Source organism: Lagenorhynchus albirostris, chromosome 11, assembly GCF_949774975.1.
Source record: "Lagenorhynchus albirostris chromosome 11, mLagAlb1.1, whole genome shotgun sequence".
In the NCBI taxonomy this organism is placed as follows: domain Eukaryota; kingdom Metazoa; phylum Chordata; class Mammalia; order Artiodactyla; family Delphinidae; genus Lagenorhynchus; species Lagenorhynchus albirostris.
Window position 1 is genome coordinate 97,505,207 of NC_083105.1, and position 27,580 is coordinate 97,532,786.

At 54.3% G+C, this 27,580-nt stretch overlaps 1 protein-coding gene across 1 annotated transcript; it reads right to left on the reverse strand.

Moving 5' to 3' along the window:
- Positions 1–84: 84 nt before the first annotated feature.
- Positions 85–27,580, reverse strand: CLSTN3 (calsyntenin 3). The gene is made up of 18 exons (XM_060166994.1): positions 27,251–27,580; positions 24,845–24,967; positions 24,207–24,402; positions 22,398–22,606; positions 21,995–22,144; positions 21,552–21,737; positions 20,687–20,968; positions 19,809–19,921; positions 16,485–16,647; positions 15,668–15,724; positions 14,804–14,961; positions 14,524–14,672; positions 8,922–9,148; positions 8,449–8,619; positions 7,125–7,270; positions 6,798–6,933; positions 1,403–1,605; positions 85–1,292 (listed from the first exon to the last, which is right to left on the reverse strand). Exons 1-18 carry the CDS (start codon positions 27,312–27,314, stop codon positions 1,152–1,154), a joined length of 2,874 nt encoding a protein of 957 aa, XP_060022977.1. The 5' UTR covers positions 27,315–27,580; the 3' UTR covers positions 85–1,151.

Consider the following 27,580-nt stretch of genomic DNA (forward strand, 5'->3'; position numbering starts at 1 on the left):
GCCCGTGCACCGCAATGAAGAGTAGTCCCCGCTCGCCGCAACTAGAGAAAGCCCGCGCACAGCAACGAAGACCCAACGCAGCCATAAATAAATAAATAAATTTATAAAAAACAAATAGCAGGGCTGCCTGCACTCTCTCCCTAGACTCCGCGGGCAGGGCGCCCCGGCACCCCAGGCTGAAAATTCCAAGAGATGGGGAGGGGTTGACAATGTCCCCCACAAAGACCCAGAGTCTGCGGCATTCCCTCAGTTGTCTATACTCTTCCCACAGGTGCTGAGGGAAGAAGACAGTGGGAAACAACCAGCCCTGCCCCTTACTTCAGCTCAGAGGCCGAAGGGGCCCGAGACCCCAGAGCTGCCACCCGCACAGCGCCCACCGGGGATCAGCCAGGCCAGAGGCAGCTCACCGAGCTTTTTTCTGGTTGTTTTATTTGAAAACCCTAGGGTGTGTCCCCTTCCTCAGCACACCCATCCCTACCCTAACCCCAAGACGTGACGATGCCACACGCACACGAGGCTGTGAGTTGCACACGGAACACAGGGGCTGCGCTCACGACGACATGAAAAAATATACATTATATATAATACACCCGGGGCCCCTACAAGCCAGCCACAGCCGGGTCCTGTAGGAAGGGCAGGGGCCGTGGGACCTCAGGCAAGGAGAGGAGGGAAGGGGGCCAGGAGGAGAAGCAGGGATCCCCAGAAGGAAATGGAGAGAGGCGGGCTCATAAGAGAAGCAGGGAAGGCCCGGCTGGGGGTCTGGTGGGGGTCTCTGTGGACAGGAGAGTAGGCAAGGGCAGGGTACAGGGTTTCCTTCAGTCCGCCCTACAACCCATACAGCGCGTGGCCGGCATGGGGAGAGACAGACAGGGGTGAGCGAAGGGGCCGGCTGCCTGCCAAAGTCTCCCACCCCGGGGGTGGGGGGGGGGGCGGGGGGGGAGGAGCCCAGAGGCTCGGAGGGGGGTGGGCTGGGGGAGAGGGGGAGGGGGTGGGCTCCTGTAGGGCCACGGGATTCTGAGATTAAAGGATGACTCTTCCAAGAGCTGCTCCCTCTGGGTCTCTCTTCTCTCAGCGTGTCCTCCTCTCTCTTCGGGGGGGTGTCTGTCTCACCAGGGCGGAATCCTCTCTCTGTCTGGGGAGGGGTGTAGGCCTTAGTAGCGGTGAGGGGGGGTCTCGATGATGCGTCTCTCGTCGCTGCTGGGCGAGTCGGCTGCCTCGGAGTCGCTGCTGTCCTCGTCCTCCTGCTGGCTGCCCGCAGCGCCCGCCATGGAGGCCTGCCGGCCCTGGTAGGACTGGGGACGGCAGGGAGAGGGGGAGCTCAGCGGGAGTCCGCATGCTGGCAGTGCGCCCCAGCTGCGCCCCGACGCTGCCGACACGCCCCGCCCCCCCGCCCCCCGCTTACCTCCATGGGGTTCACGATAATGGTGAGAGCTGAGTCATCCCAGAAGAGGTCGGGATCCTTGGGGTCACTGGAGGCCCCCGGGGGCCCGCCGGCCCCCGAGACGCGGCGGTGCAGCGAGTGGATGCGCACGAGGCCCAGGACGACCATGAGCACCAGGAAGCCCACGCACACCACGATGATGAGGGTCGCAGCACTCGGGACCACTGCGGGGAGAGCCAGGAGCACCTGAGCACACTCCGCTCAGGGGCGGAGTCGGGGGCCTGGGCAGAGGGAGTCCCCGAGCAGAAGGCAGGGTCCATGATGGCCCAGAAGAAGGGTCTGCCCTGCAGAAGCTGGAGGAAAAGTAGAGCTCCCCCCGGTGAAAGGCGGAGACGGGGAGGGACAGAGAGCCTGAGGGAGGGAGATCTGCAGAGGAGGCGAGGGCAGGGGGAAGAGAAGGGCTCCCAGCCCAACGCTGTCCTGAGCAGCCCTGTTCTCAGCGCACAGAGGGCAAAGCCTGGGCCCTGCCGGGTCCTTCTGCCTGTGCCTTCCCCAGGGACCACGTAGTCCAGGAAGGAGGTCCCCAGAGCCCAGCGGGGAAAGGAGGGAGGCGGCCACACAGGCTTGACAGTGCAAGAGGAGAGAATGTTCTTTCTCCTGCATCGTAATAGGAGGAGCAAGATCCAAGCGTGGCCTGGCACCCAAGCTGGGCACAGGTCCAGGGCACAGAGAGCAGCCCCTTCACGCGCCCACCTGGACAGAGCTCACCCCTGCTCAGTAACACCTCCCATCTCCTTGCGGGCTCGAGCCTCCTGGACACCTGGGGCCTCTGCTCCCCTTGGGGTACACCTCCCCCTCGGCCCTGTCAAGCCTCTGGGCCCGCAGCCTCACTTTGAAGCCCGGGCTCAGGGGGCCGTGGACTCTGAAGGGCAGTGAGACGCAGAAGGGCGCGTGGACCCTCACTCGGACCTTAGAGCTGATGGCAGCAAAGCAGACGTGCAGGCGCAGGTACGCGCCCAGGAAGAGCGTGTGGGCACCCAGCTGGACCGGGCTCACCGTGCCCCACACCTGCACCGGGCCTCTGCCGGCCTGCACAGCTGCCCACACCAGCCACCTGGAGACCTGCTCGCACGGCAGCATCAAAGGACGCGCCTGAGGGTCTCCACCAAGGCACAGGAGAGCCACACATGCAGTGCCACCCAGCACCCCGCCAGCTGGGCAGACCAGGAGAACCCCTGCAGGAAGGTGTAAACCCCACAGACCTCGGCCCTGAGGGCCACAGAGCCAACAGCCGTGAGCACAGCCTTGCCCACCTCCTGTACACACACACACATGCACACACGCACACGAATTTACCCACAGCCTCTAAGGCTCACATGCTGAAAGACAGAGCAGAGCGCAGGGAAGCACACAGCACAGGAGCTCCCCACCCCTGCGGCACACCCATCCTCCGGCAGCACACACACGCTGCCACGCGTTCCAGAGCCACCCAGGTGTGGGAGCACCCCCTGCCTGAGTAGCCATACTACCCTCACCCCTCCCTGAGGCCGCCCTGACGGCGCTCCGCCAGGTCGGTCCCCAGCCTGACCTGACCCATAGCCCACCTGGGGCCAACGAGAGCTGACTCTGCTGAGCAGGCCAGGTGGGCTCCCGGGCACTGGCTCCGGGGAGAGACAGGCCTGGCTGGATGAGAATTTCTCAACTGTCTGGGGATGGGGGAAGAGACGGGGGAGGCAGAGTTGCCCTTTCTGCTCCTCTGTAGGCAACAGCCCCTCCCACGTCTTCGTGTCAGTGGGCAAGATCCGAGGGCAGTGACCCCACCAGCAGAATGCCCCTGTGGCTAAGCCCAGGCTCTAGAAGGAGCAGAAACCCCTCCTCAGAGTGGAGGCCATAGCAGGGGGCACATAGCTCTAGGGGCACAGTGATGACGAGCCAAAGCTGCTGTTCTGTGCCTTAATCAAATGCATTGGCTCCTCTGAGCCCCTGGCCTGGTGACGGAAGTGCCAAGTTGACTGCCTGGAATAAGAAATGACCACAAGAAAGACAAAAGGCAGACCCTCTATCTGCAGGCAGACAAGTATGGTTAGTTTCTAATCATCCAGGAGGCCAGGGAGATGGGAGGATTTTTAAATTAGTTACAGACAAAAATCAAGAGTTTAGGAAGTACCGTCAACCTTTCTTTCTACATTAGACCCAAGCAGTTGATTCTGGCCTTGAATGACCTCCAAGGACAACACGAAGGGGTGTTTTAGTTTTAGCCAGTGGCCCGTGTGAAACTCCTGGTTCCGTGTGATTGTGAGACAGCGTTGAAGCCCTGTCCACAGCCCCACGTGGAGCCCCCTTTCTGAAGAGCCTAGAGAGAAACGTCCTTCTGCTCTGGGTCCCTGGGCTTCTCCTGCAGCACTGGTTGGTCCCATCCTAGGACTTTCCTAACTGCTCAGCTTCCCTTCTGCTTCAGCTACAAGGAAGCCCAGAGTCCAAATTCTGGCCATTCTAGCAACGTCACAGCATCTCACAGCAGGTATTTTATGAACTGACTTATCCCTTGGCTTCATCGTCTTCCTTCCTCATTGTCCTTTCCTCCTCGCTTCCAATTTCATTTTCTATTTGTATCCTATCGCACTGCAGGTCTTTCCGCAAAGTCTCGGATATATGTAGGTAACAAACCAGGAAATGGTTCCAAACTTGGCTGCACGTTGGAATCACCTGCGGCTCTTTAAACACCCCTGATACCTGGCCCCCGACCCCAGACCTTCTGATTGAACTGGTTTGGGTATGGCCTAGGCACCAAGCGTTTTCACTGTTCCCCAGGCGATTGTGATGTGCACCAACATTTGGGAAGACTGGATAAATGTTGTCTTCATCGCTCATCTTACCCTTCTCAGACAGCCTCGTTCTCCCTAAACACAACTCCCCCATACCACCCACCCACCCTCAGTTCTCAAACTCTCATTCTCCCTCACGTCCATCTACGCTTCCACCCTTCAAGGTCCAAGCTCAAGGTCTGAATGCACCACCGGACCTTCCCCGGCTGACTGTCCTGGTTCACACTGATCTCTCTTTCCTCATGCACTTGGGAGCTTCAGAGAAATGAAGCCCCTGTCTCGTTGGAGGGAATTCTATCTCTTACTCTTTTGCATGGTCAGAGTAATTTGAAATTGCAAAACCACAATCCTGTAACTCCACTCTTGGGGCTGGGAGGGAGGGGAAAGGGAGAGAACACCTTGAAGAGTCAGGAAGGGCACATAGAACAGGTTTGATGAAATGGATCTCCTGATAAGCTCAGGAGATGTCAGTCACCAGGGCCCTCAGGTGAACTATGAACTCTGTGTCCTACTCAGGCCAAAATCAGGGGAAAAGGCAAAAGCAGGCTGCCGCTCTCAGGTGGGATCTCAGAGCAAGCAGAGAAAACAAGGGTGAGAGTCTTACCGAGCCCAGCAGCAACGCCAACCTGGACGCGCCTTGAGCCTAATCTGAGTGGCAGAACCCAGTATCCAGCCCCGAAGAGGCTGAGTGGGATGATTCCCAGTGAAAGAACTGGAGGAAGAGCTAGGGAGCTGTGGCCCCAAAAGTCTATTTAACAAAAACAGGTTTAGTTCACTCACACACCTCTAAAGCTTCCTAGAACCTTTGCAACTTGGTTACGCCTTATACTCCCTCCTCACACCTACTTCCATCTGCTTTGCTGTAGGAATCACAGGAAGAACACTTAAAAAGGCGTCTGCAGTTGTTTTCAGAAAGAGCAAGGACGAAGGGAGCCAGCCCCAGGGAAAGGGAAACACAAGAGGCAGTGCAGTGGTGGCCCCTGTCCAAGGAGAGGAAAACAGACTGAACTCCGGGGGTACCAGGGAGCTAGCCTCAGTCAAAGACATACTGGGAAGCCCTAAGGAGCTCCCCCAAATTAGGTGCAACTATAAAGTAACGAGACTTTTTTTTTTAAAGCATCAAACATAAATGGACAGGGTACAGAGGGTGATGGTTAGAGCACGGGCTCTGGAATCCTGCTGCCTCGATTCGAATCCTGGCTCCACCGTGTTTTAGCTGTGTGACCTTGGATAAGGTACTTAACCTCTCTGGGCCTCCATTTCTTTGCCTTTAGAGGGGATAATTCTAGTACCTATTCCATCTTTTGTCTGTAATGATTCACTGGGTTAATAGGTATAAAGCCCACGGGCAGGGTGCCTGGCACACCGATGTGTTCATTATTCTTCCGATTACATGGTTGATGTGCGAGCTGTCCTTTCAGGGTAGGGTTCAGTGACCATGACCTCCCAAGAAAGCATTTTTGGAACTCTTTAGGGAATTGCCTTCAGAGCCTGAGATACGCCTTTTGACTTTTTAAAAAAGTGACAAATCTCTGCCCTTTGAGAGTTGGTTTTATGTTTACAAACACAGAGCCAACTCTGACAAAAGTGGATGCTGAAGTCAGGTAATACTGAACTGGGCCAAAGGCAAGGTGTGTACCAAAAGGAACAAAAATAAATGCACCTCATAAACTGACTTTGAAAGCAATTCTCAAAAGGGATTCCAAAAATCACTTCCAGCAACTTCAGAATCATTGCAGTCTTTAACAATGGGGGAGAAGACTCATTTTATAATATTAGGTGTAAATATTAGGTTACAAAATAGTTTGATCCCAAGTTTGTTAAAAGAAAAAAAAATTACAGGCACAGACAAAAGTTGGCACATAATAATAACACCATATTAACAATGGCCAATTGTGGTGGAATTATGGCTGACTTTTCTTCTTTATACTTATAGTTTCTAGTTTTTCTATAATTAAGTAACTCTTAAATTGTGAATTAAAAACTGCATCACTAGTAAACAATCATGGCCAGGGAATGAGATTGCTTTGAAGGGCAGCGCTCCAGCTGGATGTAATACTTGGCGTGTTTGCATATTTTGTTTTAGAAACAGTCTTATGACTTTATAGTTAGCACATAATTACACACGCAATAGCACCAACTTTCTCCTTGAGGATAGGAACTGTATCTATCCTATAAATTTTGTATTCTTAACTGTATTGTGGACAGTGCTAGTACACAGTAGGTGCTTAATACATAGTTGGTAGCTTCACTATTGAGGATCCCTAGGTCCAGGGCTAACTTGATATTGTTGGGGGAGGGCAGCAGGAACAACAAAGGCTAAACCCACACTGACCATGATCCCAGGCATGAGTGCCCCTGTGATGACCCAAGGCTCGGACTCTCCACTAGGCAAAGTGAATGATCTGGGGGATAAAGGGATTGGATCACGGCCGTCAACTAAGTCAAGTTCCACAGGGAACAGAATCCATGGCTCCACCCCGTTCCTCCCCCCACCCCACCCCCACGGCCCAGTGGTGGAGGGGAGGACGCTCGTGCCCACCCACTCCCTCCACCCACCCGCCCGGCTGAACCCACGCAGCCTTACGTACTGGAGTTCCGGTGGGAGCTGGCCAGACTGTGTCCAGCCATCTCAGGTGGGGGCTGGTGACCTCGGTGCAGGAACTGCTGGGAGCTGAGCATGTGGCTGGGGTGAGTGACCCGGTTCACGCTGTGCAGGACGCTGACCTGGGGCGAGGGCAGGCTCAGTGGGCACGCTCGCTTCTCCCCGCCCCTCCTCCAGCCCCCGAGGGCCCAGCTCTCCCCCGCTGCCCCCCAGCTTCCCCACCGGGGCCAGGAGTCCCCTGGGCTGCAATTTCCATCCCACCCCGGCTCCTCGCCAGCGGGGTTGGCTGTGGAAGGAAGGGGACTCTGGGTACCTCCACGACGAATTCATTGCTGGAGTAACGCCCATTCATTTCTGAGCAGGAAAGCCGGAACTTCCTGGCATAGAGGGCAGCCCCGCGTCGCAGCCGGTAACGAGCCAGCCTCAGGATCTCTTCATACACAGTGATGCCCTCCACCCCTGGCGACCAGGAGGCAGCTCAGGGCAGGAGCCAGCGAAGAGGCCTGGAGTCTCTCTCCCAGACTCCCACCAGCTGCCACCCCTCAACAGGGGTGCGACCCGAGTTCTCAGATGGAGAGACGCTCCCCTGCATCCCCACCAGCTCCGACTGACTGGGATAGAGTAACCGAGGCTCCATTTCTGCCTCCGCCCTCCTCTGAGAGCTGGGAGGAGGGATGGAGAGAAGGAAATAGGAACACCCTGCAGGACAGAGGGAGGTGGCAGCAGGGGGGAAACGGAGAGAGGATAACACAGAAGTTCTCGGTGAGGCTCTGGAAGGGAACGGAAACAGGAAGGAACTGACCGCCTCATCTTCTATTCTCCCTGATGGAGCGTCCTTCAGAGAGGATGAGGCTTCCCTGGGAAGCTACCAACAAATCATTACCACCAGACGGTAAGAGATGAGCACTAGACTTAAAGCTGTGCTGTGTCCATGAGATTAGTGAGACGCAAGACAGAGAAGAGGGCAAGTACCAAACGGCTAGAGGATTAGAAAGCTACTCAGAGGACTTCCCTGGTGGCACAGTGGTTAAGAATCCGCCTGCCAATGCAGGGGACACGCTTCGATCCCTGGTCCGGGAAGATGCCACATGCCACAGAGCAACTAAGCCTGTGCGCCACTACTACTGAGCCTGCGCTCTAGAGCCCGCGAGCCACAGCTACTGAGCCTGTGTGCCACAACTACCAAAGCCCACGTGCCTACAGCCCATGCTCCACAACAAGAGAAGCCACCGCAGTGAGAAGCCTGCGCACCGCAACAAAGAGTAGCCCCCGCTCACCACAACTAGAGAAAGCCCGTGCGCAGCAACAATGAAGACCCAATGCAGCCAAAAATAAATAAATAACTTTAAAAAAAAAAGAAAGCTATTCAGAGACTGAGCCAAAGAAGAGTGGAGACCAAAGTGGAGGTGAGCTGGGATGGAGAGAGAAGCTGGGAAAGAACCATCAGGAGCCTCAACCCCAGCCACCACCTCTAGGGACAATCCGAAAGCCAGAGGACATTCCAGGCAGGGAAGGTGCAAGGGGGCACTTGGCCACATCCCTGAGCCTGGAAGGAGGACCCTCTGAGTTTCCCAGAGACTTGACCATGGGGAGGGGCGCACCCAAGGAAAGAGGACAGGTTCTTGGGCCCCACTGACCGGCAATGGTGAGGTAGGCAGACGTGTTGGTGAGCTCCAAGCCTCGCTGCTGCAAGGACGCCACGTCCAGGAGCAGGCTTTCCCGCTCGGGGTCCAGGTCATCCCCCACCAGAGAAATCTCACAGCCATCCAGGTTGTGCACGATCTCATCCGACATGCGTGTGTCTGTCACTGGACAGGAGGCAGTCAGGATGTGGGTCAGAGCTGAAGGGCCCACCTCATGGCCACGCTTCCTCCCCTTCCGGGGTCATCCCCTGAGAGCTGCCAGCATCATTGTCAACAACGTCACTACCCATCAACCTTCTGACACCCGGGGGTCTCCCGCTGGCTCTCGTTCCTAACAGTCAGTGGTTCTAGAAAAGTGAATGAGGGATGTTGTCGCTCTCATGGCCAGCCCCAGAGCTTCTCCTTCACTCTGGTTCCAGACATGGACCCCTTCTCTGGACACTGTCACTCCTTGAGGTCACCCTTACCTGTGCCCTGCCAACTCTCGTCCTTTTTGGCCTCCACCTGGTGAGAAATGGAGCAAGTGATTTGAAGATCAGGGAACAAAGGGACCCCCTCGGGTCCCTCGAAGTCCACAGCTGGGAGGGCAAAATGAGCAGTGCCACTCAGCAGGATCTGAGGGGCATCAGGCTGGAGCACCACCACGTAGCCCTCCACGTCGGGGATGGAGACACAGGATTCTTCGCTGAAGCACCTATATGAGAAGAGGGAGAGAGGCAGCCTGTGACCCCATCATCCCCTCCCTTATAATCTATATTCTGACCACCACTCTGGGCCTCCACCTCTACAGAGAGCACCCCGTGTCAGGGAGGGAAAGGGGAAGAAAGGGGGATACTGTCTCTGCACGACCATCACCCCCATAGCAAAGCTGGAGGGGGAGATACCCTTTCCAGGGAGGATACCACTGCAGGGAAGGGCCAGGGACAGAAGGTTAGGCAGCCCTGACCTATGGGGATGATGACATCACCAATGCCCTACCCCCAAGACCATGGAACATCTATCAAACAGTATTTTACAAACTGAACTTACAGAAATATATATACATACATAGTTCTTCACCCAAGATGTTAAAAAAAAAAAAGTGTGTTTCAGTACAATATCTGGTAGATACGTGTCAAAAAATATTCAACAACAGGGCTTCCCTGGTGGCGCAGTGGTTGAGAGTCTGCCTGCCGATGCAGGGGACACGGGTTTGTGTCCTGGTCCAGGAAGATCCCACATGCCACGGAGCAGCTGGGCCCGTGAGCCATGGCCGCTGAGCCTGTGCGTCCGGAGCCTGTGCTCCGCAATGAGAGAGGCCACAACAGTGAGAGGCCCGCGTACCGAAAAAAAAAGAAAAAATATTCAACAACAAAAGTGGGGTGGGGGTGGGGAGCATATCAAAGGATGCCCTCCAAACTATAATTCAAAAAGATACATATATCCCTGTGCTCATAGCAGCATTATTCACAATAGCCAAGACATGGAAGCAACCTAACTGTCCATTGACGAATGGATAAAGGAGATGTGGTACATATATACGATGGAATATTACTCAGCCAGAAAAAGAACAAAATAATGCCATTTGCAGCAACATGGATGCAACTAGAGATTATCCTACTAAGTGAAATAAGTCAGAAAGAGAAAGACAAATATCCTATGATATCACTTATATGTGGACTCTAAAATACAACACGAACCTCTCTATGAAACAGAAACAGAATCACGGACGTAGAGCACAGACTGGTGGTTCCCAAGGGGGAGGGGGTTGGGGGAGGGATGGAGTGGGAGGCTGGGGTGAGCAGATGTAAGCTTTTATACATAGAATGGATAAACAACAAGGTCCTACTGTATGGCACAGGGAACTATATTCAATGTCCTATGATAAGTCATAATGGAAAAGAATATTAAAAAAGCACATATATGTTTGTATAACTGAATCATGCTGTACAGCAGAAATTACAACAACACTGTGAACCAACTATACGTGAATTAAAAAAAAAAAAAAAAAAAAAGGATGTCCTCCTGCTTGGAGTGTCTCCAATTCATCCCCTCCAGAATCAGAGAAACACATTTCAGTAGGTGAGCTAATCTGACCATCTTGGACCTGCATCCACCATCCCATGAAGCCTCGCTGATCCTGGTACCAGACAAACCCTCCCTAGAGGACTGAGCTGGCCCAAACCAACAACAGCACAGCAGCTCGGGGAACACGCTCCCAGGATTGCCTCCAGCCAATCAGTAATTCTCAGAGTGCTTGCTGCTCTGTGAAGCATTTTGTCCACATTCTTTCATTTAACCTTCCGTGGCTGCTGTTGCAATAGGGATAAAAACCAAAGCTCTCGGGTCAAGCATCTTGGCCACATAAGAAATATGTGTCCCGGGCCAGGCTTGAACCCATTCTTCTCATTCCAAGGCCGCGATTCTTCCACTAAACCACAGCCACCATGTGGGTTTGCATTAGTCGAATTTATTTGTAAACAAGTGCCCCCTTGGAAGTCCCTGGTGGTCCAGTGGTTAGGACGTGACGCTTTAACTGCCCTGGACCCAGGTTCAAACCCTGGTCAAGGAACTAAGATCCTGCAAGGTGCACGGCACAGCCGAAAAAAAAAGGAAGTGGCCCTTGAACAAGCAGTCTTCACAGGGGAGGTGGTAATTCCAGAGCAGGGCCTGTGGTCCTTACACCCGGGCTAACAGAAATGATTCTGTTGAAAGGACTATCACACACACTACCGAGCAGGCCCAGCTTGACTACTGTAGCCAGAGGGAGAAGGTGCAACCTCAGCGGATACCATGAACGCAGAGCCCCTGAAGGTACCAGACCCACAGTCTGCTGAGCTCCTGTACCAGAAGGAGCAGGACCTGAGACGGTCTGCACAGTCGTCCAGCGAGAGCCAGATCAAAGCCTCCTGGAAAACAACCCCAGCCAACTCTGGAAGCGCAGACTCTAACAGACACTCCCACTGTGATGGGTGATCCAAAGGGGACCCAAAAGGTACTAGGGGGCTGGTCCAGACCCGAAGGACACTAATGAACTGGTCAAGAGACTAGAAATGGCACGCAAACCTTAAAGCAAGAGCCAACGTGGTCACCATCACACAAACCCACGAGAGTTCAGAGTGGGAGAGGTTGTTTCTGGCTAAGGATGGGAGTGGGGCATTTGGCAAGGGAGGGTAGGAATAATCAAGAGAAGTAGCAAGTGAGCTAGCCTTTGGAGGAGGGCAGAAAGTTGACCCTAGAGTGGAGGGTGAGGAATACATGAAGGGGAGTAGAGGAACATGAGGCAGGCAACGCTGGGCCAGATGGTCATGGGCTTTGAGCACAAGTTTTGTGCAGTGGGCAGGAGGGAACCATGGATGTCTTCTTCAGCAGGGAAGTGTGAGGGTGGACATTCTGATTTCAGATCACTAACCTAGCCTCTGGGTAGAAACTGAACTGAAGTTAGAATACTAGAGATAGTCCACTAGTTAGGAGGCTAGAGCAATAGGCCCGATGAGAGGTAATGAGAGCTGCTGGAGATGGAAAAAGAGGAGACAGATGCCAGACATGGGCGCAGAGCGGGATCTAGGTGACCTGGTAACCGATGGGGTGTGGAGGATAAAGACGGAGGAATCAAAGGCGATTCAGAAGCTGCAAGCCGGGGTAACTGCAAGGACAGAGACACCATTACAGAAGCAGAGAATTCAGGGGGAGGGGCTAGTTCAGGCATCGAAGTTCATTATTAAGCTTTAGCTCGTTTGTCTGAGGTGCTGGCAGAACTTCTAGATGGAGCTTACAACAAGCAGGAAGAAATTCAAGAGCTACGGAAAGAGAACAAAGCTAGAGAAAAGGATGTGGTAGCCAGATGAGCTTTCCAAGAATCCAAGAGATTAAGAAACAACAACAACTTAGGGGAAACCTGCATTGACTGAATGGCTGCATAAATCTGGCTTTAAATGGACAGAGGTCCAAGCACTGAACACTGGAGGCTAGGGAAGCCACATGGACCAGGGCAAGGATGTGCATCACAGGAAGGAAGGCGCCGCTGGGTATCGGTCTCTCCCTGTTTCTCTCACACACACACACACACACACACACACACACACACACACACACCCCTCTATATTTTCTCCTTCAACCTCAAGGAAGTGTTAGGGTAGCGCTAACCACATGGTAGCCCTAAAATGGAGAAATGAGACTTCTCCCTTTCTTAACCTCATAAAGGAAAAAGGCCCCTTCCCTCTACTGAAGGAGCAACGTCAGGTTCCCAGTCCTTGGATAAGCCTCTTCCCTGGGCGGGAAAGAGGTTGGAGGAATTCAAATAAGACAGTCAACAAAGAGGGTGTCAACTCCCCCCTTGTGGGGTTGCCCCATGCAGAGCTCCACGCTAAGCCGGAAGACAGAGCCCTCCCTCTGCCGTGACTCCTGAGCCTACGAAGGGGATGAAGCCATTCCTTGGTCCCTGAGGGATGAAGCCCTTCATACCTTCGTAGCTGGGTGAGAGCCCTCTAACAGCTAGAGTTCTGACTAGAACACGGTGGGGCGCATCCTCAGCGCAGATCTGCACCCACGTGACCTCATCTGCCGTGGCCTTCAGCTCCCCACCAGGACCACACTGTGGACCAGCAGCCCAATTCCCCAAAGCCCTGCCCCTGCCTTCCAAAGCTCTGGGAGGCCTGACAGTCATGCCCAGTCACTGTCCAGGGCTCAGAGCCCTCTCCTCTCCAAACCCACCCATGCCAGGATAGGGACAAGTCAGAGATGTTTCTCTTCAGATAGCTTTTGGAGAAACTGAGGCAGAGCAGGGGAGAAGGGAACACAGGAATCCTGACCCTTACATTATGTGATCCACCCACTGGATGGCAGTAGCTCCTAAAAACTGCCCCATCAACATAATACGGGGTGAAAATGCCTTCGTATAACAGTAGCCAGTGTTGACAGAACAGGTGCTCCTCTGGGCATTTGATCTGGATGCTGTCATTTACCCTCACAACACTTCCATGAGTTAGATTCTATTGTTATCCCTGCTCTATGGCATTTTCTCAGTGCTAAAAAGCTAGTAAGGGGCTTCCCGGGTGGCGGAGTGGTTAAGAATCCGCCTGCCAATGCCCGGGACACGGGTTCGAGCCCTGGTCTGGGAAGATCCCACATGCCGCAGAACAACTAAGCCCGTGTACCACAACTACTGAGCCCGCGAGCTACAGCTACTGAGCCCGCGTGCCACAACTACTGAAGCCCGCGCACCACAACTACTGAAGCCTGCGCGCCTAGAGCCCGTGCTCCGCAACAAGAGAAGCCACTGCAATGAGAAGGCCGCGCACAGCAACGAAGACCCAATGCGGCCAAAAATAAATAAATAAATTTATTTTTAAAAAGCTAGTAAGTAAAAGACTCTGTGTCCATAACTCTTAGGCTTTCATGACCTCTCAGTCTGTATTTTTAAATACCTAATATACTTAAACCTTGAAGTAATGCACAGTTTTTCATTTAAAGAATTCAGAATCCTTCACTTAGAACTCAAAAGTCAGCAAACTTTTTCTAGGAAGGGCCAGACGGTAAATATTTTCGACTTTTTGTACCAGTCTCTGTCCCAGCTACTCAGCCCTGCCATCATAGGGTGAAAGCAGCTCATTTCCATAAACAATATGCAAATGAGCAGCAGGCCAGATTTGTTCCTGGGGCCATCGGCTGCCAATCCCCAGACTTAGATCATCCTGTTTGATCTTGCAAGAGGTGGATGAATCAAGCAACTAGAGGTCTTTGCCCAAGGTCATCCAGAGAACTAGTACTGAGTCAGAATTAGCATCAGGTCTCCTGGCTCCCAGTCCAGTACCCTCTTCTGTCCCACTTTACATATCAGCACAGAGACACAGAGATTAAAACCCCCCAAATCCTGGAGGTGTGCTTCAGTGGGAAGAGTCATGAACCCTTTATTGGAAAATCTGAGTCTGGTCCAGGCCCTTCTCCCGGCATTGCTGTGTCAATTGGGCAGGTCAGTTTTTCATCCCTGAAACGAGGGAGGTGTGCCTAGCCGTCGGTGGTGCCTAAGGCCAAGGAGTTCTGACGCTGTCTGGCTCTGTTCTGTGACTGGCCCGCCCACCCAACACTCACTTGACGGCAGTAGTGAGGCGCAGGGGTCTGACGCCGGGCGTGGCAAAGCGCAGAGTGTTCATGTAAGCCACATGCTGCAGGGCATGGTTGAAGGTCTCCACATCGTCCCCCTCCAGGGTGAGCAGGGACTGCGAGGGGTTCACGTGGACCTGGGCCGCAGACACAGACAGGGCTGAGAGCACGACCAGAGGCGGGAGAGGAAGGGAGCAGAGGTGGGGGTGGGGAAGGGCGGGGTCAGGGGCCATGCCTGGAGGGAGGGGGCTAGAGGAAGGGGCGATACCTTCATGCCTTTGCCCAGGCTCTCGAAATCCCTATAGTCCAGCCCCTCCCGACATGCATAGAGGCACTCGATGACCTCACGGCTCTCCAGGCGACCTGAGCGCACGCTGAAACCAGCCAGGTAGCCGTGGAAGTAGTGGTGGATCGGCAAGGGGTCTCCTAGGGCAGGAACACAGGGGCGGGCCAGAGGTGAGAGGAGGCGTAAGAAGAGGGGGCTGAGAGAAAGAGCAGCAGGCTGGAGAAGGGAGACGGGAAGGAGCCAGGTGGAAGCCAAAAGAAGAAAAGATTGATGAGCGGCAAGGGAGGCTAAGGGAAGATGGGACAAGGCAGAGCGAGAAGACAGAATAAAACCGGGGGTGGGCGGGGAGGGGGGGGAGACGGAGGGCGAAAAATAGAAGCCACGGAAATGAGAAAAGCTTCCGGCAGAGGCAGAAAGAGAAGGAAAGCAGGACCAAAGGGAGGAAAGAGGAGACTCAAGGCAGAAAACGAGGAGAGTGCGCGAGGGGGTCTTCACGGTGCATGCGGGGAGCACCGGGAAGGATGCGCGTGAGCTTCAGGGATGCCCAGCTCTCCCGGCCGCGTGGCTGCCTCCTGCCCTCTGCGCTCTGCCACGCGGAAAGCCAGCACGAGAACCCTCGACTTCACTCCGTGGGCAGGAAAGGACACCGGCGCCCAGCCCGGCTCCATCTGGCCGCCCTCTCCCGGGCGAGCCCGCCTGGCTGCGATGCTCGGAGGCTCTGCCCCCTGGTGGTGGGCGAGGCGGCGAACGGTGAGGCCGGGTAGGGCCATGCGGACGCGGGAGCGGGAGCCGGAGCCCTAAACTGAGATGCTAGCTCTCCGGCCTCCAGATCTCACACGCAAGTACCTGCTGTGGCGTCCGTACTGTTGTCGCCTCCCTTTTCCTTCTCTTTGTTCTTCTCCTCTGGGGGAGAAAAAGTGCCAGTGAGCTCAGAGATGTGTGGCCAGATTGACAGAGAGGACGGGGAGGTCTTCCAGGCGTTGCCCCTGCCCGTGTAGGACTTGAACCTCTCTGATGAATCCCAACCCTCCTTTTGTCATGTCTGAGATTATCTCAGGCCTCTGTTATAGACAAACTCCAAATATGCTGCTGAGGAAACACAAGGGCTCTGGTACAACACACACACACACACACACACACACACACATACAGAGATACACTATACACACAAACCAGATACACCACATACATACACCCACCACATATGCAAATACACCACACACACACAAACACACCACATACACACCACACACACACACACACACACACACACACACACACACCTCCCAGAAGAAAAAAATGAAAGAAACAGCTTAAAAGTTAGAACGTTGCTGACTCTCTGCAGGGTCCCTGTCCTCCAGCAGGGGAATGGGCTGTGGAGTCATCATCACTGGATGGAACAAAGTGGGAAGTGACTGAAGTTACAGAAAGAAAGATGCTGGTGTTGCCTGAGCAGGAAACTCCTCCACGTCAGAGGTGATGACCAGTCCAACAGGAAGGACACCTGAGGGGCTGTGGTCTCCTCCCCAAGAGATCTTTCCCGGCCTCCCTGCCCAACTGCAGGGCGATGAGCTCATGAGGTCAGGCTGCCCTTTTGCTCCTCCATCAGCCACTGGAGGTCCCAACCATTAGCGCCTCCATGGAGAAGCTCGGCGGGACTTACCAGCCCAGCAGGCCCCAATCATGAGCGCAGGCTCCCGTCGGGGCGGGTGGATGAGACCATTGTCGTGGATGAGGGCAGGGTCGAAAGAGATGCCATCGGCATAGAGTGTGACCGTGGGGAACTCGAGGTTCAAAGCATAGTGGTGCCACTCGTCATCACAGACCTGGGGGTGGGGAAGGGCAGGAACCTGTCAGTCACATCATCCCCAGGGAACGAACGCAAGGCACCGCCCCACCTCCTGGGAGGCAGGGCACAGTCCCTCGTAGTGCCTGTCCTATCAACAGGTCCTACTGGTGAATTGCTGCCCACCCAGCTAAAGGAGTAATATCCTTGCCCAGAATCTATCAGGCTCCAACCTCGTACCTAAAATTCCACTCTGCAGGTAAACCTTTAAAAGCATCAACATTCCTAAGAGGAGTCCGTCAGCAGGTGCTGTCCATCCCAAGTCCAAACAGAACTAAAAGCTGTGGGTTTCTGTGCCGTTTTCTCCATCTCCATTGCCACCCAATCATTCAAGTCCCCAGTCTCTCTCTGTTACAACAGTCTCGTCTGAGCACTTACACTCTTAGGTGTCTCCGAGACCTTCCTCCCATAGTTGCCAAAGGGATCTTCTTTTTTTTTTTTTTTAATCTTTAAATCACTACTGAATTTAATGTTGTCAAACTTAGTATTCATTAACAACTCATTACATTTGAAAAGATTGGATTCTCCTCACTTCACAAATGTTCCCAAATATAAATGACAATTGTTGAAAAAACATAGCTAATTGCAAATTAAATAAATTACTTGTAACCAAATCTTTTCTGAAGCAAAATTAGAAAAATCCTTCCTATTTTTGCAACAAAAAAAAAATTTTTTTTTTTTGGCTGCGTTGGGTCTTTGTTGCTGCGTGCAGGCTTTCTCTAGTTGCGGCGAGCGGGGGCTACTTTTCGTTGCAGTGCGTGGGCTTATTGCGGTGGCTTCTCTTGTTGCGGAGCACCGGCTCTAGGCGCGTGAGCTTCACTCGTTGCAGCTCACGGACTCAGTAGCTGTGGCTCGCGGGCTCTAGAGCACAGGCTCAGTAGTTGTGGCACACGGGCTTAATTGCTCTGCGGCATGTGGGATCTTCCCAGACCAGGGATCAAACCCTTGTCCCCTGCATTGGCAGGCAGATTATTAACCACCACGCCACCAGGGAAATCCCAAAAATTTATATTTAATTTGAGAAATACATCCCAAATTTGGTGGAGGAGCACCTTCAAAATTTAAGATTTTTTTTTTTAATTGGAGTGTAGTTGATTTACAATGTTGTGTTAGTTTCAGGTGTACAGCGAAGTGAATCAGTTATACTTATACAAAGGGATCTTCTTACAATGTAAATCTGATCAGGTCACGTCCCTGCTGTAAACCCTTCAAAAGACTTATAGGACAAAATCCAAATGACCCCCAACTAACAAAGTCCACCATACACCTGATTACTGTCCAGCTCTCCAACCTCAAATCCAGTCTCTGCCCTTGTTCACTGTGCTCTAACTCCCTGGTCCTCTTTCCGTGCTTGCAACATGTTGATCCCTTTCCTGCCTCAGGGCCTTTGCATCTGCTCTTCCCTCTGCCTGGAACTCTCTCTCACAGCTCTGTCTCATCCTTCAGGATGAGCTTACATTTCACTTCTATCAGACCTTCCCTGAGCATCCAATCTAAAGTGAGTTCCCTTCTCCTTGCCTCCTATTCTCTACCTCAGTCCCTCGCTTCTTCTTTCACAGCATTTATCACAATTTATCATGTTTATATGTCTGCTTACTTTTTAAAAATCTATCTCCTCAACTAAAATGTAAGCTCCATGAAGGCAGAGATTTTGTTCCATCTTAGACCCCATTGTATCCCCAGAACCTAGTAGAATGGCAGGGAATTGGTATTTACTAAATCTTTGTTGAATAAATAAGGGTAAATAAAAGAAAACTAGAAAGAGGAATGTTACCAGTATTAGCAACGTGGGAGAAAGATCCAGAAGAAGCAAATGGCAGAATATCTCTTTAAAAGAGTGCCACAACGGGACAGGAATAAAGATGCAGCCATAGAGAAGAGACTTGAAGACGCAGGGAGGGGGAAGGGTAAGCTCGGACAAAGTGAGAGAGTGACACGGACATACATACACTACCAAATGTAAAACAGATAGCTAGCGGGCAGCAGCCGCATAGCACAGGGAGATCAGCTCGGTGCTTTGTGACCACCTAGAGGGGTGGGATAGGGAGGGTGGGAGGGAGGGAGACGCAAGAGGGAAGAGATATGGGGATATATGTATATGTATAGCTGATTCACTTTGTTATAAAGCAGAAACTAACACACCATTGTAAAGCAATTATACTCCAATAAAGATGTTAAAAAAGATAAAAAATAAATTAAAAAATAAAAAAAGAGTGCCACAAAAAGCAGCTTTTGGAGACAGCCCTCAATTATCCAGTTTGTGGGTTTTCGTTCCCCTTTTTCTCTCTCTTCCACTTCCTGCCTTTTTTCAGCCATTTGCTTACTCAGCCACTCCACCGGGGCTTACAAGAAACACAGAAGGAGATGGAAACCCAGCTCATCCCCACGGTCCCTGTGGTCAGCTGGGAGAACGAATAAAGAAGAGGCTGCAACTCTCGGCTCAAGAGACTTTTCTTTTCTTTTTTCTTCTTTTTTGCCCATTTTTATTTATCCCTCATAACCATGAAATAGTGAGATTTATATACATATATATATGTGCATGGATATATAAATATACACACACACACACACATATATATACTGCTTTTTAGTCTATAAAGGTCTATTACATCATTTAATCCTACAACAACCCTGGGATATAGAATTCTTATTATCCTCAACTCATAGGTAAAAAAGAAACTGAGTTGTAAACATATTAACCAAGATTTCATGGCTAGGAAGTTCCCCTAGCGGGACTCAAACCTAATCTATGTACCTCAGATTACTTATTTCCTCAATTACAGCATGCTAACTGCTTGAGAGTCAGGCATCTGCACTGGTAAGGTTCTAGATAAGAAACAGATGAAAGAAAACAAGCGGAGAAAGATGGTTGGTCGGGTTTGGTGTTCGAAGTAATTTGTTCCCTACTTCCTTTTAATCCAGGAGTGCTTTCTGCAAGAGACAAGCCTTGGAAAAAGAGAACAAGAAAACGGAGCCAGGGCGGGGGGCAGGGAGGTGTAAAAATAGTCAGGAACTGAAAGTGGAGATTGAAAGAAGGGACACAGGGCAACCCAGAAAATGCCCACCCCTGCCCTAGGACCTCCTCGCCTGAAAGCAAGTTACATCCACCCAGCTTTCCCAGGAGCCTGGCTCTGGCCTCACCTGCTCCAGCTTCCAGAGGAACTTGACTGGCCGGGCACTCTCCAGCAGAGGCCAGTAGAGGAAGGCAATTCTGCAGCCGTGGACAGTCAGCGAGTAGTGAGAGAAGCCGTCCTCTGAGGGCAGAGGATGGGACAGAAGTCAAACACAAAGCGTGGGCAAAAACAGCTTCAAAGCACCAGGAGGGAGGGGATGCCGGATTCTCTTCATCCCTTCAGGTTCTCTCTCTCTCACACACACACACACACAAACACACACACACATACACACACACACAGAGTCCAGTGTCGGGCTTCTCTTGGGCACTCTGACTGGCTGAGGGGGGACACTGGCCAGCCTGCCCCCACTCAGATCTTTACCGGTCCTTTGGTTAATACAAACTTCATGGGCAACGCTCCTTTTCAGGTCAAGAGAGATGAGCTCCGAGAAGAGGCAGAAATGAAAGAGCATGTGAAGGCTGAGCCCCTCAAGAGGGCTGTGCTGCTGCCATAGAGGGCAGAGGGGTCCTGGGGGCTGGAGCCCACTAGCCCTTAAAGAAGGAGGATGGGGTGGTGGAAGAGGAAGAATGGGCACAGCATTACTCAGGCTGGGACGGGGGGCTTTAAGGGGAGCAGGTCTGGGGGGCAGTCTGCTACACGTGGATGCAGCGTGATGAGGCAGCTGCAGATGAGAAGGGTGATGAGGGTTCCATCACTCTGAGAGCAGTAGGATCCCAGCTTGTCACGCTGGGAGTAAATCACAGCAATACGAAACCTAGCACTGCTCTCTGACAGATGAAGAGAGAGGAGTGACGCGTCCACAGTCACAGACTGGACGGTGACAGAGGCAGGACAAGAAGCCAGTCTCTCCACACGCAGACGGGTGCCCTAGGGAAGGCTCACCGTTTGGGACAGTGTTACACACGATGGTTTCCTCTTCCTTCTTGCCCTTGCTGGGAGTTACACCATGCTTCATCCACAAGGACAGGGTAAAATGGTCACTGAGGCTGTCCTGGGGCCCGGAGCCCAGCCCAGCGGTGCCACCCAGGGGCACCTGCACAGCTTGGGTGCCGTTGAACCAGTAGATAAGGCTGCTGTCCTGGCTGTAGTGCACCGAGAGGCCCGCCGTCCAGTTGGCATTGGGGCCGGGCATGGGCAGCAGATCCACCTCCCCAGGGGCCGCGCCTGCCGGAGCCCCAAAAGGCACAGGTGTCAGAGCGGAGAGGCAGCAGATGGGGAACAGGATATGCAGGCAGGGAGAGAGGGACAAGGAAAGATTTCCCACAGCTACGCTCACCGCCTCTTCTGGCCTTTCAGAGATGAGAAAGGAATGGCTAGGAATAGCTCTCCAGTGACCTCAACTCCAACTCGTCATCTCTCCCTGCCATTGTCCCATAATGTATCTGGTGCCTCTCTTGGGCCACAATTATGCATCTTTGCCACCCACATATTTATGTGCTCTTTGGACCACAAGAGATAGCCACATGCCGGCAGATATACACATCTATGGATGGGCAAAGGAAGATGTAAGACAGATTCAGTATTTCTGTTTTTGGTTTTGGCCATAATGCACGGCTTGCAGGACCTTAGTTCCCCGATCAGGGATGGAACCTGCTCCCTCTGCAATGTGAGTGCAGAGTCCTACCCACTGGACCGCCAGGGAATTCCCAAGACAGATTATTAAGAAAGAGGCAGAGGAGTTTCAGGCAGAGGCTGGGGGTAGGGGGCACAGGGGACAGGCCCGGGGAGCCAAGGGGAGCACACCCACCACAGAGTTTCCTCAGTGCCCGCTCTGAGTAGTTGTCACGGTCACAGCCCTTGGCCACATGGTTGGTCTGCAGCTCTATGGTGGCCTGAATGTTCCAGAGAGGTTCATCACAGGTCTCCAGGCGGATACCAGGGAACAAAGCCAAGCTCCCGGCGCCTGGTGCATATTCAATCCTTTTGTTCCAGCCTGCAGGGGTGAGAGGGAGCTGGCAGTGGAGATGGAGATGGGCAAGGCAGCCCCTCCTATCCATTCTGCTCCGGCCACATCCACGGACAGTCTCGGGCTCCTACGAAAATAGCCAGCCAGGGTAGGCAGCTACAAGCCTTCCCCAAATATCCCTCCCCTGACTCCTAGCCTAACCCCTGTGGTTGTCAGAAGGGATGCAAAGGGACACCAAGGTGAAAGATGGGTTACAAGACAGGTCCCAGAGCAGAGCTCCTCACCTTGCCAGCTGGGTTTACAGGTGGGCTTCACCTGGATCTCCACCTCAGCGTCATCCACCGCCCGCTTCTTCCCGCAGTCATAAGCCGTCACGGTAAACTTGTAGAGCTTCTCGCCACTGTACTGCAGCTTCTCCGTGTTCTCAATGTTCCCTGGAGTGGGGGTGGCGGATGGAGAGGGTCAGGCGCACTAGAGAAAGTCTGGGGAGGACTTGTGAGCCAATAGGGCAGCAGGTGAATTAGACAGCGGGAAGCTGGGAGGAAGGAATCTAGGGAAGGAGGCTCCACATCTGGGAAGGAGGGTGAGGAATGAGGATGTGAGGGACAGAAGTGGAGGGCACAGCCCCGAGATGTCCTGAGGGACGCGGGCGCCCAGGGCGGAGCAGCTGGGGTGGCAGGCGCTCACCGTCGTTGTCGATGAGGAAGGGGGTGTTGGGCGTGAGAATCTCGTAGTAGCAGATCTGGCTGTACTGGGGGGAGCAGTCGCCATCGATGGCCTCCACCCGCAGGATGCGGTCGTACAGCTTCCCCTCGGTCACGGCCGCGCGGTACAGCCGCTCCACAAACACTGGGGCAAACTCATTCACGTCATTGACCCGCACGTGCACGGTGGCCCTGCAGGTGCCAGAGCGGGAGGAGGACGAGGAAAAGTCAGCCACAACTAGGAGTCCAGACAGGGAGGCAGAGCAGGCAGGACCAGCAGGTCCTGGAGCCGGGGGCAGTGGGCACGCTCATTCCCCCAGCCAGGGCACCAGGCACAGCGAGGGACGGGCACCACCGGGGAAAGGGTGACTGAGGTACGGCGTGAGGAACGACCCCAGGGGATACCAGCGGCCGATTTTGATGACTTCTATACAGAATGCTAAAGGTTGGGGACAGCCACGCGAGACAGAGGCTTCTGTGTCCAGCCGGTTGTTCCTTCATGAGAGTCAAATCCAATGGGATAATCAAGGAAGATGCAGGGGCTTCCCTGGTGGCGCAGTGGTTAAGAATCCGACTGCCAATGCAGGGGACACGGGTTCGAGCCCTGGTCCGGGAAGATCCCACATGCCGCGGAGCAACTAAGCCCGTGCGCCACAACTACTGAGCCTGCGCTCTAGAGCCCGGGCGCCACAACTACTGAAGCCCAGGTGCCTAGACCCCATGCTCCACAACGAGAAGCCACCGTGATGAGAAGCCAGCGCACCACAAGGAAGAGTAGACCCCGCTCGCCGCAACTAGAGAAAGCCCGCGCACAGCAAACAAGACCCAACGCAGCCAAAAAATAAATAAATAAATAAACCTTCTTAAAGAAAAAAAGGAAGATGCAGAATAAAAACCAAATTAAAAGCAAACACATTCAGGGAAGTGGCATTTGTACCAGAGTCACAAGTCATCTGACGTGTGCAGTGAGCAAGCCGGCCGTGCCCCCTCCCCCGCCCAGGCCCCCGCGGGGCAAGCAGAGGTTGGGGAGGGGCTAAGCCCTTCATGCGGAGCCCTGCCCCCAGCCCAGATCCTGGCACCCAGGGCCCAGAGGCAAGGGTTCTGTCTCTAAATGGGAAACTGAGTCATCACAAGGAGTGGTTTATCTCTAGTGCCTCGTAGTGGCCCAGGAGTCCTGACTGCCCATCTTGCTCCCATTCTCGAAGGAGAAGTGAGCTGGGAACAGGTGTCGGAGCCCTGGGCCCCAGCCTTCTTCCCGCCGTAGCCATCTCCTGCCCACCCTCACCCACTGCTGTGTGTGCGCATGCTCTGTGTGTGAGTGTGGGACACGCTGCAGGCGGCTGGACGGTCGGAAGGAAGGTGGGTGTGCGCTGACTGTACCGTCCTCTTCCTCGTTCTCTCAGCATCCTGACTCCGGGTACTGAGCCCTTTCAGTGTCAGGCACTGCAGCGCCTGCTTTTTACACAAACCATCTCCTTTCATCTCCACAGTAACCTGAAGAAGTAGGCATCACCATCACCCCATTTTACAGACAAGGAAAAGCAAATCCAGAAAGGCTAAGACGTTGCCCAAGGTCACAAGAGGCAGAGCCAAGATTAGATCCCACTAGTTCTACCACGTGCTTCTGTCCCCTTGGCTGAAGGCTCCTGGACGACAAGGCCCCGTCCCTAAACCCCAGGAGCAGAGAGGGGAGGGGGCAGATAGTCAGTGACAGCGAGGACAGAGGATGGTGAGGGGCCTGGGAGGAGGTGGGGGGCCTGCAGCAGAGGGCAGGGGACAGGAGCGTCCTCACTTGTGGGACTTCTTGGTGTTAGCCCCGTCGGGGCCCTCGCCGCAGTCATAGGCCTGGATGGTGAAGGTGTGTTCCTTCTGGGCCTCGCAGTCCACGGGTTCCTTAGCCCGGATCAGCCCTTCTCCTGTCGCCTTGTCCAGGATCACGGCCTCAAAGGGCACCGCAGACCCATGGAGCCGGAAGCCACAGATCTCGCCTGGCCAGAGGGGGAGGGAAGGACGCAGCTCCTGCACCACCTCCAGGGTCTCCTTCCCACACTCGCCAACCCCCCTCAGGCTCCCACTTCACCTCTCCTTCCAAACCCCTGTCCCTTCTCTTGTACATGGAAAAGCATTAATTATCAGACAATCAGCTCCGACACCAGCTTCCCTGAGCGGCAACCTCTCAGAGCGCCCAGGTCTGAGACCTGGCAAAGTCTGACTGCGTTGACCCCCGCCTGCCCACGTCCTCCTCTCTGGCCCCCTTTATTTTACCACCGTTCCTCGCTGTGGCCCGTTTCCTCCTAGAGTCTACTTCTTCCTCTTCCCCCACGTCCTCACTGCTCTCCCTCCCAGGACCTCCCCTCTCCTCCCTTGCCCCTGCCCTCCCACCCACTTCTCTCTATCCTACCCGCCCTCCTCTGCCCCAACCCCACTTACCTGCATAGCGCAGGGGGGCATCCTTGTCCAAAGCAAAGAGTGGTGGGTTCAGCAGAACAGTGTTGTCGTTCTCCATGACGATGCCCTGGTATTCCGCCTCGATCCATGGCTTGTGCTTGTTGGCTGCCCCCCCCACCCAGGGAGAGGAAAGGAAGCACCTGTGAGCTGGCCCTCCACCTCCAGACAACACACTCCAGCATCACCACCCTGTCCAGCCCCTGCAGAAGCACCTGCAGGAGAAAGGACTGAGGACAAGAAATCAGCCATGAAGGGAGTCAGAGGGTCTGCGGGAGGTCCCAAGATAGACAGTTTTCATGGCCACAGCCTGCCCTGGGGGGAGGGGGACTGCCATGTCCCCTGGGAAACCTGGTCAGAAGGTGGAGACTTTCTTTAGGGATTTCAAGAGCTAGAGTGTGGACACCGGGCCTTCAGGGAGCAGTGGTGGGCCATCAGAAGGCCCTGGAAAAGGGAAGAGATAGATTAAGGGCAGAGTTGAGGTTAGGAAAAGCAGACTAGAAGCTTCCTGAGATCCTGATTGTTTATCATCTCCACCACCACCACCCCATTTCAATCTTGATCCCTTCTTCTCCCTGCCAAGCCCCATCCTAAGGCCATTCCCCCAGAGGAGAGGGAAGAGGAGAAAAGAGAGAAGGGAAAATATATAGGACAGAGGGAGGAGGACAGAGAGAGGCAGGGATGGAGCAAAGGAATCAATGCTGAACGGCTGGGCCCAGCAGAGCCGACATCCTCAGGGATTATAGAAATGGCCTAGAAACACGACAAATCCTCTCCCTGCTTCTCACCCTCACACCCAGAGAACACACTCATAACCAACACGGTCCTATGTCCCCCAGAAGGCCACCCAACCCCACACTCCCTGAGCCCCGCTCTTATACAGACTCATGGCTGAGTCCTAATTCTCGCCTACCCCACCCCTCTTCCCTTCAGCCACCAGCCGATCCACAATGGATGTGGGACTCACTCAGCCTCCAGATCTCCCCATCTGCTACCAGACTCAACTCAATCACGTCTCCTCCCCAGGACCAATCTCCCACCAGCCTGGTGAAGGGCTCCCTTCCCCTCACCAATGCCAACCTCCACGGCCTGCTCTATTGGATCCCATCAAGCCAACACCTAAGCTCCCAGAGCACATCCACGATGGCCCATCAGCGAGACCTGGGCAGAGGAAGACATATCATCAGAGGGAAACTGAGTCTCCAAAAGGAAAGTCATCCCCAGTATGTCATGGTGAGCAAGCAATCCTGATTTCCATTCTTTCTTCCAGTGACATCCCCCAAAGCCTTCTGGTATCTGAATGCCGGCCCCTTCCTCGCGGAGGACCCACCATGACCCCCTTCTCTAGTGGCAGAGGAGAAAGCCACAAGATGGTGCCCAGAAGCCAGCACAGGAAGTGGCAGGAGGCTCGGAAGCCGGCTGAGGTCAGAGACTGAGCCGAGGATGGAGGGGCTGCGCACAGCTCACGCCCCACCCCACCCTTCTGCTGCCTTCCTCTCGGCCCCCGACTCTCTCCTTGTGTCCATCTCCTCTCACTGACTCCTGGGCTCCCTGTCTTCTCCCTCCTGGACTCTCCCCTCCCCCTCTCCTCACCTGTTCTTCCTGATTTCCCTTTCATTCCTCTCTCTCTCTCTTTTTTTTTTTTTGGCCTCCACCTTGACCCTGGTCCACCCCCTTCTCATCCCCTCCCACACCTCATCTCCCTTCTCCTTCTCCCTTCCCCTCTCACCACTCAATTAACACTCCCAGACACCCACCTCTGCCCTTCCCTGCCCGTCTCCACCTACTTGAGCCCTCGGCCCCCACCCCCTCCCTCCCTCCTGGTCCCTCGGACGGCCTCACCCAGCTGAATTTATCTGCTGTCTGCAGAGAGGGCAGCTCTGGTAACCCTCAGCCCAGCTGCATGCAGACGGAAGGTTACGGATGCAGAGGAACACGCCAAAACATACGTGCTCCGAATCGCTGAGCTGCAGGGAACAGTTTCTCCCCAGGATGGATGGAGAGGAACCAGATGGATGTGCTACACACCCTCAGCCCCGGCACACCCCGGTGAAAACGGAGACCCGCCCAGAGATGTGTATCGCCCCGCAGGGGCAAGTCCTTCTGAGACCTGAGATAGCTCCAGGAGGGAGAAATTGGGGGAGGGGGAGAGAGAGAGCCCAGGATGGGAATGGGGAGCAAGAGAAGCACATGGGTAGAGATGGACCGGAGAGGAGGATGTGGGAAGGGGGATGCGAGGGAGAAGAGAAGGCGGCAGGTCTGAGAAAACGGATGGGAAGGGAGGTGGTCTGAAGAACCACCTGTCATGGGCCAGGGAGCCTTAAGGGCTCCTGCCCACCCCGCCCTGCCTGAGACCCCTCCTTCAGTGCCCCCGCCCCCCGCCTCACTCACCTTTGTTGCAGGAGCTGGAGGGGAGCCGGGAGCCGAGCAAGAGGAACAACAGCAGGAGGGTCATGGTGTGGCGCGGGCAGCGCCGGGCCCCGATCGCTCTCCCCCGGGAGCCTCAAGCCCGCGTATTCCACCTTGGGGGAGGGATGCAGGGGCTCTCCAAGGAGGGGAGGGAAGAGAGCAGGCAGCAGGGCAGAGACAGAAAGGAGCCTGCCGCCCACCCTAGTCCATAGAGCAGACCTGAGCAGCCCCCCAACCTGGGCGGCTGAGGTGGGGGACTGGCAGTGGCTTCTTCTCCTTCGCTCTGGAGCCCCGCGTCCTGGCTCTTTCTCT

Excerpts from the sequence above, each read along its gene's own strand:
- CLSTN3 (XM_060166994.1), bottom strand. The coding sequence starts at position 27,314 with ATGACCCTCCTGCTGTTGTTCCTCTTGCTCGGCTCCCGGCTCCCCTCC. Across the intron at positions 24,968-27,250 it reads CTCCAGCTCCTGCAACAAAG|CCAACAAGCACAAGCCATGG; the intron begins GTGAGTGAGGCG and ends TGGGGGGGGCAG. Across the intron at positions 20,969-21,551 it reads GGCACTGAGGAAACTCTGTG|GCGCGGCCCCTGGGGAGGTG; the intron begins GTGGGTGTGCTC and ends GGGCTCCGGCAG.